The 15496-nt window shown below is 39.6% G+C and overlaps 1 protein-coding gene across 3 annotated transcripts in view; it reads left to right on the plus strand.

Moving 5' to 3' along the window:
* Positions 1-15496, plus strand: part of gas7b (growth arrest-specific 7b) — a 413304-nt gene that overhangs the window by 353600 nt on the left and 44208 nt on the right. For all 3 annotated transcript variants that reach the window (XM_048610959.1, XM_048610960.1, XM_048610961.1), the window contains exons 8-10: positions 3872-3946; positions 11212-11290; positions 12743-12871. In XM_048610959.1, coding sequence (XP_048466916.1) covers positions 3872-3946; positions 11212-11290; positions 12743-12871 — 283 coding nt within the window. The remainder of the gene's footprint in view (positions 1-3871; positions 3947-11211; positions 11291-12742; positions 12872-15496) is intronic.

The following is a 15496-nucleotide window of genomic DNA, read 5'->3' on the forward strand; positions in this document are numbered from 1 at the left end:
TCCAGACAGCCTGTTGTATGGTTTGAATGAGTATTTTTTTCTGAGATTAATGCAATGAGTAATACAAAAAAAGTGGAGCTACTGACTTGTATACAAAACCCAGTTTCCTCTATTTAAAAGCAAGTAAAGAGAGACTCACAATTGCTAAGGGCCTTTTACACATGGACATCCCAAAAATCCTTTTATTAATCAGAGCTGCAACCTACAATCATGGCAGCTAATTTGGACACAGGCCCCATACATGGCAATGCGATAACAGTCAACAATCTCTTTATTTGTTACACTGTTGGGAGAGGAACGTAATCAAGGACCAGTGTTCCTCAATGTAGTTGCCATGGATTTATCTGAGAGGGGAAGGCAGTCTCTAGATTTAATGGGCCACATCTTCTGGTCTCTGGATCATCGGAGAACAAACACAACCCAAGATGAGCTTCAAGATTCTGCAGAAATCATGAAGCTGACTTCTGTTGGAATTGCCTGGGAAGTTTACACTTGCGACGAGGAATTCCCAAGCTCTCCAGTACCCTTTTGAGAGTGAAAGAATCGGAAAGTTCCGATATGCTTAACCTGAATTAGAAATGAGCAATAAATGCTGGCCAGCCAGTGATACCCATGTCCCATGAGTGAATCTTAAAAACGGGGGACTCGGGGAAATGGTAGACAGGTTAAAATCTAGTTTAACTCCTGGGTAACTACAGAAGCTGCAAATCACTCATTGAACCCTGACCCCTAGGACTGGCCTCACCCACAACCTGACCACCACTCCCAACCATATTAACTCCTGAGCAGACCTGACCACCACCACTGTCTGTCTAATCCTCCCAACCTGATTACCCTCAGACCCACGTGCCAAACCATCCTGCTACCCAGTCACTCAGTCGTCCACTCACCCATTCATTTCAGTTCTCCTCCTACACTTAAACTAGGCTTATGGCAGCTGGTGCCATAAAAAGGGCATGTCCAGTCTTATGGCAGTGCTACAGATTTTGTGCTCAAGTTGAGCCCCAGACTTACTAACTTGAGTTGTGAGTGCTACCCACTGAATTAGTGTAGACCCTTTGAATGCACTTTCCTAACTTCAGCTGCTGGAAGTGCAAGTTGCAACAGTATGCAATTTCCTCGACAAGATTTTACAAGGAGGTCTCAATTTGACAATCAGTCCAGTGCCCAAGTATATTGTCTGAATTAATTCAGTGACATATGCTGAGGTCCGTAATCCCCATATCCATTCATTTTCTTTCTTTCTGTGTTTATGTCTGACTCCAGCAATCCCCTATCCCTGGCTGGATGAGAATGGAAGGCCAGGGATCCATAGGTCTATTGGGAAGTAAGCTCAGTTTTTAACGTTCCCCGCCCAATTTACATGTCACTGTGGGATAAAGTGTAATACAGCCAGCTGATCCATTTCTATTGGTCTCCCTTCTAGAATGAACAGTTAAAATTGACTGTGAAGCGTTAGTAGTCATGGACACTTTCTATGCTTCATTAAGAGAGAAATTCTGCACATCTCGACTCTACCAGCGTATTTGTAGAAATTCACAGCTGTTTAGAACGTTGTGCATTTTTGGATTAATCAGCATTTATTTGAGTTGGTTTTGATTTTATGATCTTTCAACCATTGGACTCCCCACAGTTATTTCCTGTTCTGATAGTTGCTGTTTCTTTTCTATCCGCATTATCTGCTTTCTGTCCGTGTACTTATTTTGCAGTTCAGGTACTTTCTGCTAGTCCAGTAAAATTAAATGTCTCAGCAGTCATCCTCTCCTGCACTCCCAACAATCAATGACCCAAAACAAAAGTGTTTAAGTAAAGGCAGAGCTAGCTTGATGCCATTATAAATGCACAAAATCTTATACTAAGGAATGCCTATTCTGTTCCACTTGTATGTCTGCCCGAAAGTCCAGTGTGGAACTTGTAGCAGATTTAACAAGTGATTAGAATATTGGGTCATTTTGTTACACAATTTACATCCAATCAGATTACTAGGAACAATCGTCCACAGTAATTTCATGAATGTGTTTTGTATTTACAAACTTGGGTTGCCATAGAAACTAGCACCACTGAGACACTAAGTAGTCTGAAAGCTTCACGTTCAGAGATGTGTACACATTGCCAAATGTCTCCTGATAGGATGGCATAAGGCAGGAGTACAACAGTAATATTCTTTCATTGATCTAAATGCCTTCAGGCGTGCTTCTTCAATGTTTCCTACGGCAAACTCTCAGGTCATGTAGGCCAGATACAAATCATTAAGCTAATTTAATTCATAGTGCATCACCATAGCCACCGTTGTCACTATGTTCACAAATTTTGAATGCTATAAACTCACTTTGTATATTGATGTGAAATAATTGACAAACATGATTCACAATCTATCATCCAGGTTCAGTGAGTAATAGGGAAGGCAAATGGAATGTTAGCCTTTATCTCGAAGGCACTGGATTATAAAAGTAGGGAGGTTTTGCTAAAACTGTGCAAGGCACTAGTCTGGCCACTGCTGGAACTCTCTCGTAAAGAAAGACGTACTGGCATTGGGTGTAGTCCAGAGAAAGTTCACTTGGCTGATACCAGATATGGAGGGATCCTCTTCTGAGAAGAGGTTAAATAGATTGGGCCTGTACTCGATGGAGTTTAGAAGAATGGGAAATGACCTTATTGAAATGTACAAGATTCTTAAGGGATGCATAAAGGTTGTTTTCCCCTTGTGGTAGAGTCTGGGACCAGACGGCATAATCTCAAAATTAATGGTCGCACATTTAAGACAGGGATAAGGAGGGATTTCTTCTTAGAGGGGAGTAAATCTGTGTAATTCTTCAGCACCAAGTGCTGTAGAGGCTGGGTCAGTAAGTATATTCAATGCTGAGATAAATGAAATTCAATCAGTTTGGAAACTGAGGGTTACGGTGAAAAGGGAGGAAAGTGAAGGTGTCACCTGTCCAATAATGATCTAATGGAATGGCAAAGCAAACTTGATGGGCTGAATGGCCTACTTCTGCTCATCTTGTGGTCTTGCACATCACTGTGGATTGTCCTGTTTGACTAGAACAAAATAGTTATTAAATATCACTGTGTATGATGGATCGCAACTCAGCTCTGTTTGCTGACTCCCATCCTCTTTCGGGATCCAGAGGATCTGTGTAATCTGGTGGGGTAGAGGAAAACCATTTGGTAGTTTAAGGAGAAAGTTTTCTTGTCTCTAATCATTTTCGTGTTTGTCAACTTGTGTGAATACATATCTGAAACTCAAAGTAAACCTAACATTTTTTCCCCCCATTTAGTTTCTTGGAAATCTTTTGCATTGTGACACAAGAATATTGAAGAAAGAAATGTTGACGTATATCTCTCATATGCACGTACATTGGCACTCAATGGTTACAATGTTTCACACTGCTGACTTCTGTTGTTGAACGTCACCACATTTGCATTTTAATGAAATTTTTTTTATAGAAGATGATTTTAAAATCAAAGTCACAGGCTGGATGCCTTCCTGTTAGACCTGGAGTAGGTATTGCGATATTGGATGGGATTCACAGTCAATTAGTTGACCTTTTTAGAATGCTAGAATATTACAGTATTGATAGAGGAGGTGGTTTGGCCTCTTGTGCCTGCGCTGAGCTAGCTAATTAATACCAGTTCTCTGCTCCTTCTGTCATAAGGAAAATCAAGCATTGGTACTCTAAATCATTTCACTATAAATGATTGGGATAAAGCTGTATTTACAAATTATGTTTTGAGTTTATGCACCATTCTGATATTTGCTTACAATACAATGTTTTTCTCTAAGAGTACAAAAGTAGGAAATTGCCTTTTCTTGTTGAAAGGAGTGGCTATTTGAATCAACTTTGAATATGGGCATGTAATTTTTTTAAAGGATTAAAATTGAAGAGGACTATGCCAAAAACCTAGCAAAGCTCTCCCAGAGTCCACTGGCAGGTCTAGAGGAAGGGTGAGTTTATCATTTTATTGAAATTTTGCATTCCGGAGTACTGTTGTAGCTTTGAATTGAAAATGTTGCTCTTTGAAACTGCAGTCATATGATTTGATTTTAATTGTGTGTAAGTAGAGATATCGAGCAAAACGTGCCGCTATAGAATTGGGAGTTGGCATAGATCAACCAGATGGGTGGTCTCTGCAAGCAACAAAACGTGCAGGAAATATTTGTGTATCTGCATAGTGAGGTGCAAAAGGCATCAACACATTTACTGAACTAAAATAGAGAAAATTTCATCATATGCACTGTGAAAGGAAATAAAGCTCTTTTATATTATTTTTGATCTGAACAAATCCAGAATTAAGAGTTGGTTTGTTTCTTGCTTTTGTGCTCATGTTTCCTTTTTTTTAATTTGGACTGTATAAAGAGCATTATCTGTGGAACAATTCAAACAGCTCCATTTAACTTTATAGACAGAAAGGAGAAGGCAAACAAAACCACTGCAGAACAGAAGAAGCCTAAATAGACAGGGTGACATGGAGGCTCAATGGTTAGCATGGCTGCCTCATAGTGCCAGGGACCCGGATTCAATTCCAGTTTCGGGTGCCGATGTGCAGTTTGCACATTCTCCCCACGGCTGTATGGGTTTCCTCCAGGTGCTCCAGTTTCCAACCATAGTGTAAAGATGTGCAGGTTAGGTGGAATGGCCATGCCAAATAGCTCATAGTGCCCAGGGATGTGCAGACAAGGTGGATTAGCTTTGGGAAAAGCAGGCTTACAGAGATAGGGTAGGGGGGATGCTCTTTGAAGGGGGTGCTGTTTGCTGAATGGCCTGCTGGAGTCTTAGCAGATATATTTTCTCTTTAAATTGACAATCCTTGTCTTTACACTTTGACCAGGGCTTTAGCTTCTGGCTGTAAGACTTTTTGTTTGTTTTATATAAAAAGATACAAACCGGAATAGGTCATTCAGTTCCTTGAGCCTACTCTGCCATTTAATGGGATCCAACATTCCTCATGTCCACATTCCTGCATTTTCCCTGTAACCCTTGATTCCCTACTCATTGAGAATCTCTTTCAGCCTTAAATATACACGTGGACTCTGCCCCCAAGACCCAATATTCTATTAGCCTTCCTGATTACCTGCTGCACGTGTGCTAGCTTTCTGTTTCATGTACATGTACTCCGAAGTGTCTCTGTGTTGCAGCTTTCTACAGTTTTTCTCCATTTTAAATAACTATTCTTTTGTTCTCCCTTCCTTCCAAAATGAACAACTCCACGTTTTGCCACACTATGCTTCATTTGCCAACTTTTTGCCCATTCACTTAACCTGTCAATCTCTCTCTGTAAACTGTTTGTATCTGTCTTGCACCTTGCCTTTCCATCTGTTGCAAATTAAAATAAAGAATGATTCATCCCTGACTATGCCACGGGTAATTTGGTGATGGGGGGAGAAAGGTTCAATTGTGCATAGCAGCACTTCTGGATATATTTTTAAAGCAAGAAAAATGAATCCCTGACAAACACTTTAAAGTACATTCGTTGATCCGCAATGTTCTCCAAAGACCATCTTTTGGTAATTTGAAAAGCTCTTCTGGATCAACATTTTGATAGAACTTTATTCAGCTGATGAAACTCTGATAGAGACATGAATCAGCTCCCAATTAAAAATCACTAGTACATACATTTTAACCCTAGTGCATGATAAATGACAACATTAATACATCAGCCTGAAGATTGATGTGTTCACCAAAATCCTTTTAGACTTGTCATTTTGCAAAGTGGTCCTCGTGAATGCTCTGATCCTTTCTGGGAAAAGGGTCCGTTGTTGTTGGCAGTCCTCCAGTGTGTCAGCCGAGTGTCCGTTCCTTGAATCCAGATGGTAAATGGTACTGGGATAGTCACCCACTAAGAGCTTTCCAGTTAAACACAACTCTGTCCTTCTCAAGTCTGTGCACTTCCAGTGGAAACACTAGGTAGCATTCAGAAGCTGGAATGCTGGCTGTTCTCTCTGCCCTGTTCCAGCCCAGGCACTGTTGTCAGTTTTGGCACCTGAACAGCTGCTGTGGTTGGCATCTCAAAGCTCCATGGCGACAGCGGCTTTGGATCTTCTGTCTGTCTAGACTTTAATATTTTGTCAATGACGTTATCACTTGAGTTAAGACTCATTTCTCAATCATGCAATTTTTTTTTGTAAATGACACCTCAAAACAATAAAATAAATACTTGGACTTCCTACCAGCAGCTGTAACTCATTCACAGCCAAAGAAAAGGTTGTGTAAATAGACTGGGTCACCTTACAAGCCAAATGTGCATCATTTGTGTGCTATGGAACTAACAGGTGCTGTTCCATTACAGCACAATGCACCAAGGACCAAGTTGTCTTCCTCTTTATTCAGAGAAGTGCTGTAAACGAAATAATTCACTCCCAAAGCCACCCTCCTTTTAAGCAACATGAGAATGGTACCTGATCTTGAGCAGGACATGAAATGTTTTAAATGCACTCTGCCAGCTTCATTGAAAAGGGGACATATTGAAAGTAGTGTGTGGTTGGGACTTGCTCACAAATTCCAGCATGAATAGCATTGGCTTGTTGGAGAAGGCTTTGCCCATACTGCAGTCAGGAGCTAACTACTGTGCTGTGGAGAAGTGAGGAAGGAGGGAGCAGAACACTGACTTGAGAAGCCCTAACTTCCTCAAAATAACCCTGTCCAAACTGCCCAAAGACCTTTGACTCAGGATTGGCCTGAGGAGGCACAAATAGTGAAACCTGACTGATATCTCCCACATTTTGTGGGACTAATAACGATGTCACAAATCAATGAACTTTTACTTTCAGATTATAAACAATAGTAAGGTTTGATATATAGCAAGATATTTGCATAAAAGCAGAAATAAATAGCAAGACGGTAATGGCACAAATACCTAAAAGACAACGAAGCTAGAAACAATCCTCGGAATGATGACATATTAGACTAATTTTTCTTTTGCATCGTCAATTTATCCCCAAGGCCTTCTCTGATTTCTTGATGCATTGATTGTCTTGTGGGGGAAGGGTGGGGTGAACTTTCTGTCAATTGGGTTGCTTTGAAGTTAAGATTAAGCACATATGGCATGTCTTTGTGTTTGTCAAAGGTGTCAATGTCTGAGACGTTAAGTATCTTGTTTTCAGGCATATTCCCTGATGTGTCAAGTTGGAGATACCGTGTGGAACTTGAAGTGGCTGGACCACTCATGGGGCCCTAGTCTGCAATGACTGATCGTAAAACTGACTGACTGTCTTTTGCTCATGGCTTTAATTTTCATGCAATGCAGCTGTGATTTGCTGAGGGAATGCCAGAACTCAGCAGAGGGCAAAGGATAATTCATTCCAATGATTTTTTATTCATTTCCCAAGTCCATGACACATGAACATATCAAGGAAAAATTCCATAGCATCAACACTAGCTTTGATCACATGAAGTCCATTGCCAAGATTCAGGAATTAATGAGGTCCAGTTGCCTTTCATTAAGATTATGGATGGATTTGGACAATTTGTGCATTGGTCACTGACTTGACATTTAGACTTTTTCGATTTTTCTATTTTAAGTTTGTGGTTCACGAACAGCATAGATGTACAATGTCCTCTTTGTTGATCATTGAGAAAATCTCTTGCTAGACCTTTTGAGCTATTTGATCTTATGTACGGGTGATAAGTGAAGTCGGCAAATTGCCAAAAAAGCTGTGAAGTCATATCGATTTTGTTGAAGATGTATGTTGCTTTTGGAATAACTCTGCTTCAGTACAGCCATCCCTCCCCTACATAAAGTGTGAATACCGAGGAGAAGAATGTATTCAAAGGGATCCCAAGTCAACTCTTCACCTTTTAAAATGATTTTGCTGCTGGTACTGTCTCAGACCCCATGATTTCTTCACAAACTTTACAAATCTAATATCGAACACTTGCAGATTTGTTAAAACATGGATTAAATTGCAGACCCACTCAGAGCTGAGAGTTATTTTGTCATATTTCCTGATTTTGTTTCTACTCTGACACAATTATGTGCCTAAACCCAAACTCTAAATTTCATCAGAGATAGTAAGAACTGCCGATGCTGGAGTCTGAGATAACACAGTGTGGAGCTGGATGAACACAGCAGGTCAGGCAGCATCAGAGGAGCAAGAAAACTGACATTTCGGATCTGAAGAAGGGTCCCTACCTGAAACATCAATTTTCCTGCTCCTCGGATGCTGTTTGCCCTGCTGTGTTCCTCCACACTGTTCTCTAAATTTCATCTTTTACCCCCAATAATCTGATTATTTCCATTTCCTAAACCAACCATTATTTCCTTAATGATTGCCAATTTAGGATCTGTTTTCATAGAATAGAACAGTAGAATACCGAAACAGGCCTCTGGCCCACCATGGCTGTGTCAACCATGATGCCATTCTAAACGAATCTCCTCTGCCTCCATATGGTCCATATTCTACTATTCCCTGCTTGTTCACATCTGTCTAAATCCCTCTTAAACACTGCTAACATATCTGCTTCTACCACCTCTCCTAGTATTGCATTCCAGACACCTACTACCCTCTGTGTGTAAAAACAATTCTCCTCGCACATCTCCTTTTCACTGCAAAATGACACACCAACTTGTATACTTAATGCCCCAACCCATTAAGGCAAGCATGCTGTACACCTTCTTTACCATCTTATTCACTTGTGTTACCAATTTCAAGTAGCTATGGACTTGGACCCCAAGTTCGTTCTGTATATCAACCAAATGTTAGTCCATTGTTTTATCTACGACAGTTATGACCTGATTTTGGGACTGATTCTCCCCAACCCTAACTTCTGCATTTAAAAACCAACTTTTTCCTAGCTACCATCAATTCTGAGGAAGGGTCACTGGACCCAAAGCATTAACTTTGATTTCTCTCCACAGATGCTACCAGACCTGCTGAGCTTTTCCATCAATTTCTGTTTTTGTTTCATTTTGCTATGAACCTTTTAAAACCAGCCAGAGAAGAATGAAAAACTCATCCCACCAGTGCCAAAAATTAAAAGAAAACTTGAAATTAGCAAACTTGTATTCAGGAATTTCCCTTTGCTTTGTGCCACAGTTTACTGTGAAATGATAACATATTAATAGTGTAGAACGCTGTGAGTAAGAGAGATAAGAAAGAGCGGCAAGCTGTATTTGGATGATTCTATATTTGCTTCTAAAGCCTGAAGATTGTAAGAGAAAGGAATATGTTGATGCCCTGGGAACATGATTTGAAGCAGTAAATGATACATTGAATTTAAGAACCAAGGCTGCAGAACTCCATAAGGGAACAAGAACAAAGAGCTTAGAGTAAGTACTGGTTCCAGTAGAAAACCTCCACTGATGGGGGTGGGAGGGATCAGTGCGTTTGGTTCAAGATACGCTCCATTTCTGGTCATTCATTTTAATGATTGTAAAATTGGGAACACTACAAATTGACCATGACAACCTCCACGTCTAGCTCTCCAATCCAGGCTACTGCCGATTGAGACGCCGCACAGGGAACATAGCCTGACCAAAAACCTACCCTTTTCCGATTGCATACTCCTGGCTCACAGCGATTTTCCCCCTTTGTGGGTGCTTATTAAGAAGACACACTTATCAGGAAAGGGCTTGTGTCCTGCTTTCCCATTCGCTCCAAATAATGGCTACACGGCGAAGATATAAGAATGTATTAAATGAACTATAGCTGATGTCAAAACAGGCTTGATATTGACAAGTTAACACTGATGTAATCTGATTTATATGAAGTAGTATCTCTGTCCTGCTTTAATGGTCAGCTCCTTTCTGAAGGAATTTATAACTTCCAAAATGGATTTTGATCTGTACGTTAGCAGTGTGAATGACTCTGCTGCCAAGGCGATATATCATGAAAGAAGATTAAATGCGATTGTCTGGGTTGCATGGTGCCAGATGTAAATACTCGAGAGGTGAAGGCATGTTTGGTACTTGTTTCATGTTTCACTGCAGTCTTCCATCAATGAGCATCTCCTGCTCATTTATATCCTGTGAGCTAACTATTTGTCTAATGCTGGATCTGCATAAACAATCCAAAGTTTCATTTATAAAGCTCTTCTAATGTGGAAAGACATCTCAAGGAGCTTCAATGGGCACAGGAAACTTGGATGTTGATATAATGGAATAGTTAGGATGGGTGACCAAATGCTTGTCCACGGATATATGGGATTTATGAGGGGGCTTCAAAAAGGTAAGAGGCATGGAAATATGACAACAGGGGGAAATCCAAATGTGTATCCAATCGTTGGGCTTGAATGTGCAGTTCAATAGAGGGAAATGGAGTTACAAAATGTATGCAGTTTTAGGCCTGGTTTGACATGAGCAAAGCTTGGTTAACTGTTTCAAATCAGGGACTCCCAGCTGTGGCTTCTAATTTTATTGTCAATGCAAAATGATTTGAACTTTGTACTGATGTTAAACCTGAGAGGTGGAAGCAGAGTGCTCAACTGGAGCTATTTGCACAAACTACTGGTTTGCATTAGTGTTGGGTTTGTGCACAATTCCCAAGAGGTCATAGCTGCACATTCTGTTTGACATGGGTCTACCTCAGGTCACCTAATTTCAGGGAGAATTTGATTTCCCTTGAGTAACTTAAAGTGAACATCCTGGATTTAACTTTTAGGTAAAGATTAAGCATGCTGAGCCTCTTTCTTTCTTTTGTGGGAAAGTACTAATTAAACTTTTCGGTTCTATAAAAGGAATGAAGGAAGTTGCTCATTATGGTGAAGGGCTTAAATGATTCAGATATTTGTTTAACAGATAGAAATCATGTTTAACACTGTTCTCCTGTGGTCAGTTAAAACAAAATGCAGTTTTGATGTAGGCATTATGCTGAAATATTGCAAAGAAATGTTTGTTTTATGTATGTTAGAATGTTATATCAGCATCATGCTGACCGGAATTTGTATCTAGAAGAAGGTAGTTACATAAAAGTTTTGTACAAATGGTGACAGACTTTGAAACAAAGAAGTTATTGGAGCAGACGTTATGTGAATGATGAAATACCTTGGCCGCTATGTACCGCATTTTTCAACACGTTTGAGTTCAGTGCATTTATAATGTTATCCATAGTGACTCCAGCAACTCTTGCACCATGTGTTTTAAACTAAAGAACAGTTTGCAGGATATGGTGAAGCGGGTAATTGAAATTGATACCAAGATATATTCTGTAGGTCAGGCATATGGCCATTTTCAACTTCTAAATTCCTTGCATTTTTCATTTTTCCATCCTTGCAGCACCTTGGGAGAGTCTTGGACACAAGTGAAGAAAAGTTTGGCAGATGAGGCTGAGGTTCATCTGAAATTTTCGTCAAAGGTAATTGTGTTTTACTGATGGATCAATAACTATAGCAAAAAAAGGTGAAGAGAAACAAAACTCAGTTGCACAGGTAGCACTAAATCTGTTGCCCTGTTAAAGAGGGCCTGTGGGGAAAACCATTCCTGAAGCTTTGATTTCCCCTCTCTTTCTTCCACAGTATTGACAGTTCAGGGCAATGTTTTCTTACTGTACTTTCTATACAGCTGTACAAAAATGACTGGTAGGCTTGGGATTGCTAGTCAACATGGGAAGTGTTCTGCAAGCCAGGAGTACAGTCTGTTAACACAGGAAAAGCATAGCCAGCAGACTTTTCTATAATTACTGTGTTTGTGTAATTGTGCTTAGGAACGTGATCAGATAAAGATTTGGAGCTATTTACATTTGGAAGGTTTTCAGCTGACAGACCTGGGTTTGTGTGTGTGTGTGTGTGTGTGTGTGTGTTTTATAAATATGTTCCTGTTTCCTTCTGTGAATTAACTCAAAGTAAAGTTCTTCAACCATACTGTCATACCATACTTGATCCTATATGCCCATGAAAATGCGACATAGCTCAGTGGTGAATGGTTTTTCTTAACTGAATGCTTTTCCCACTTTTCTGGGTACGGGTAGATTAGGGTGGGGTAGGATATTTGCTCGCCAGCATGTATTTGGAAACTGGGGTCAGCTCATGGAAAAGTGACCAGTATAATACAGAATACTGTAACAGTAATATGGGCAAACACTCATTTTTGAACACAGCACTCTCTCTTTTGAACACACTCTTACTGTTATGCACATTTTTTTTTCCCCTGCTGATTTATACTGGCACAAAATTAAATTTTTACATGTGATTTGATGTCCTGCCCTCTCCAAGCAAGAGAGTGTTTGACTCTTTGGCCACAGTGGGGGATAGGAATCACAGCTGAGGAAGTAGGAGCTTTCCAAGAGGAATTACTGGACATTAATCAGGAGTGGGAATGTTGACTGCTCTTTATACTCCCACACACCAGCTTGAACAGCCTGAAGCCAACTGCAAGCGTCCTCAATGGCCTGGCTGAGATCAAATAATTTGGAGAAGTTCAGCAATTAGTCTACAGCTTTGTGCTCCGTATACAGTTGCCAACTCAGCCAGCAGTGAAGATGCAGCAGTTTTGATAAACATAACTGCACAACTATGCCAGCAATCTTCCAACAGCACAATTTCTCCATTGCCTTAGTTACAGGATATCCTTTTTATAGTCCTTGGAGAATAGATCACATCTATATTTGAAAGTTTCTGCTGTTTTATTACCTTGTTAAAAAGTAGATTTATTGAAGAACATCCTTTGTGCAGTGTCAGAGTCCCAAAAAGGACAAATGGCATTTTATCATTAGACTGCAAACGTTTGAAGAGCCCCACCCCAATATTATTGAAATCGATGGTTTATTCTCCCCATACTTGATGAGAGTTCAATTCTTTGCATCTTTTAGCTGCAGAGTGAAGTGGAGAAACCTCTGTTGTCATTTCGAGAGAACTTCAAGAAGGATATGAAGAAGTTTGACCATCATATATCTGACCTGCGCAAACAACTTAGTGCTCGTTATGCAGCAGTGGAGAAGGTATGAGAGACTTGGGAAGTTGATGGGGTGGGGGCAGTTGGGGAGAGGGAGCGTGCGAGAGAAGCTGTTTCCAGAAATCTACAATTCTTAACTTAATGATATATGGGTTCTCCCCATTTACGTAATTTCATTGTTAGACCTGAAATGTCTTGAGATATCTCAGCCTTGTTGTAACAGTGATAGTAGATGAATAGATCCTTCTGCTTCTACTTTATCGGTCTGACCTCATCCTCACATCTATGTTGAGGTAGATTTTGACCCTCTGCAACATTGTAAATTAGGTGACAGTCACAGTCCAGATGTAAAATGTACAAATGTAAAATTCTGCTTTAGAGCGCTGAAATATCTTTAAAGGGCAGTCATTGCGGTGATGTAGGAAACACAGCAACCAATTTGTGAACAGCAATATCCCACAGACTGAATGTTTAAAAAAAATCCTGAACATTTATCTTCAGGTGTTGCTTAAGGTGAAAGATAACTATGAAGTCAATGAAAAAGAGAACCGGCAGAGATGGAACTTGGGTTGATGGTTTGCCAGTGCTCAGACTAAACAATTGTTAAGAGTCAAAATTACCCCATTGGTATTAATGAGCTGCAGATTGACTCTCTGTGCATTCACTGGTGCTCTCGGCTACACTTTTAGAGAAGCTGAGGGTTTGATGACAAATTCATTCCCTTAATTGGACAAGCAACAAAACAAAAATATGAACTGCAAAAAGCCAAATGCTGATCAAATACCGTAGCCTGTGAACTGAGGTATTAAATGACATTCAGCAGGAACATAATGGAGATTCTTCCAGAAGTCCTGGTTAAGTTTAGTCATATTAAAGAAATTGAAATAAAGCATCTTGTATATTTAGTCATTAGCAGCATGTCAAACTCATGTATCTCCATGTTTCTGTTCATCCAAGAGTTAATGATAAATCAGTAAAATTGATGGGTGCATGTGGACTGGAGGCTAGGTGCCAACATGGGCGAGGTTGGAAGGACTGTTGTTCTGAACTTTTTTTTCTATCTTCTAATTTATTCCTAAAATCTGCAATGCTGGACTTTTCATTTTGTTATTTTCTATTTTTTTCCTGAAGAACTTCTATAAACTTTGTACCTAAGATGGTGCCGTAAGTGGTGACTTGTGAACTTTTCACTGTACTCATGTGAGTACATGTGACAATAAAGCTAACTCAATCAATTCAATTCAATTCAATTCAAAGAATGGATAAAGCTTCTTTTCACCAGACCAGAGGAAGGTGCTCTACATTTCATCGATGCCAGCTGTGTCTCTAATTCTTGATGTTACTATAAATCAGTGTACACTCATCATGGATGATGCTGCCTGTTGTCAAATTTAAAATGCTCTTTTTTTCTAAATACAGTTGACAGAACAACTGTTACCATATGGATGAATCTTGGTTTAATTCTGCTGGAATGATGTTAAGGAAGCTTGGACAAACAATATATGAAGTTCCTCCCAGTCAGGATAAAGAGATTAACAGAATTGCGCAAAGTAATGCAGTTTGTATAGTTAGCAGTTCAGAAAACTGCTACATGCATAAACAAGTTCCTTGACTTTTCTTTCTCATTGTATCCCTATGTTCACTCATTTAAATACCAATTAATGGAAATTATCTCTGAATGGTCATACTTTGTCAGTCTGACCTCATCCTCACATCTATGTTGAGGTAGGTTTTGACCCTCTGGAACATTGTAAATTAGGTGACAGTCACAGTCCAGATGTAAAATGTACAAATGTAAAATTCTACACTGCTGCACAAATGTTAGATTTACTCCATTGATTACCAATGCTGAAGTGCCCATGATTTACTCTTGGTATATTTTTTTTTGTTCATCTGTTGGTTTAGTGGCATGTAGAGCAGCAATTTAAGGTGTCGTTAAATTTGATTGGAGGCTGACTAATGCAAAACAATTTTACCTTGGATTCTGCTGCTTCATGTGACTCAAAACCATGATTGGTGTTTCTCCAAAGGAGACACTGACCGAGTCATACATAGGAACAGAAGGAAACCATTTAGCTCTCAAATCAGTTCGACTATTCTTTGAGATCATGGGTCATCTGTGACTTAGTTTCACATACTCACCTGAATAACTTTCGTTCACAAAAATCTGCAAATTTCCAATTTCATTTTAACAATTGTCCTAGGTCATCAATTATTTGTAGAAAAGCGTTCCAAACTTCTTTGTTTTGTTTGTCGAGTTGTTTCCTAATTTCACATTTCAAGTGCTTAGCTCTGATTTTTATTTTGGATTCCCAAATCAGTGGCGTTTACTTTCTGCCTGTCAGATCCTCTCAGTATCTTTAAAACTTTTGATCAATTCGCATCCTAATCTATGAAATTCCAAGAAATACATACTGATTTGTGACATCTGATTTTTTTTTTGTCCAAAGTGATGACTTCTCGTATGTTAGCATTAAAACACGTTTCTCATTGTTTTAACCATTTTACGTAATTAAGTTAAAAGGTATTTTGAGGATATGCTGCCTAATTAGGGTAGAAAGATCATATGTTATCAAGGATGGTGTCAAAACAGGACGGTAATGAAGATTTTACAGAACGGAATGGTGGGATCACATGCAGCGTGACATAAACCCAGTTGAGACTGTTTTCA

This window comes from Rhincodon typus, chromosome 23 (assembly GCF_021869965.1).
Source record: "Rhincodon typus isolate 14 chromosome 23, sRhiTyp1.1, whole genome shotgun sequence".
Classification (NCBI taxonomy): domain Eukaryota; kingdom Metazoa; phylum Chordata; class Chondrichthyes; order Orectolobiformes; family Rhincodontidae; genus Rhincodon; species Rhincodon typus.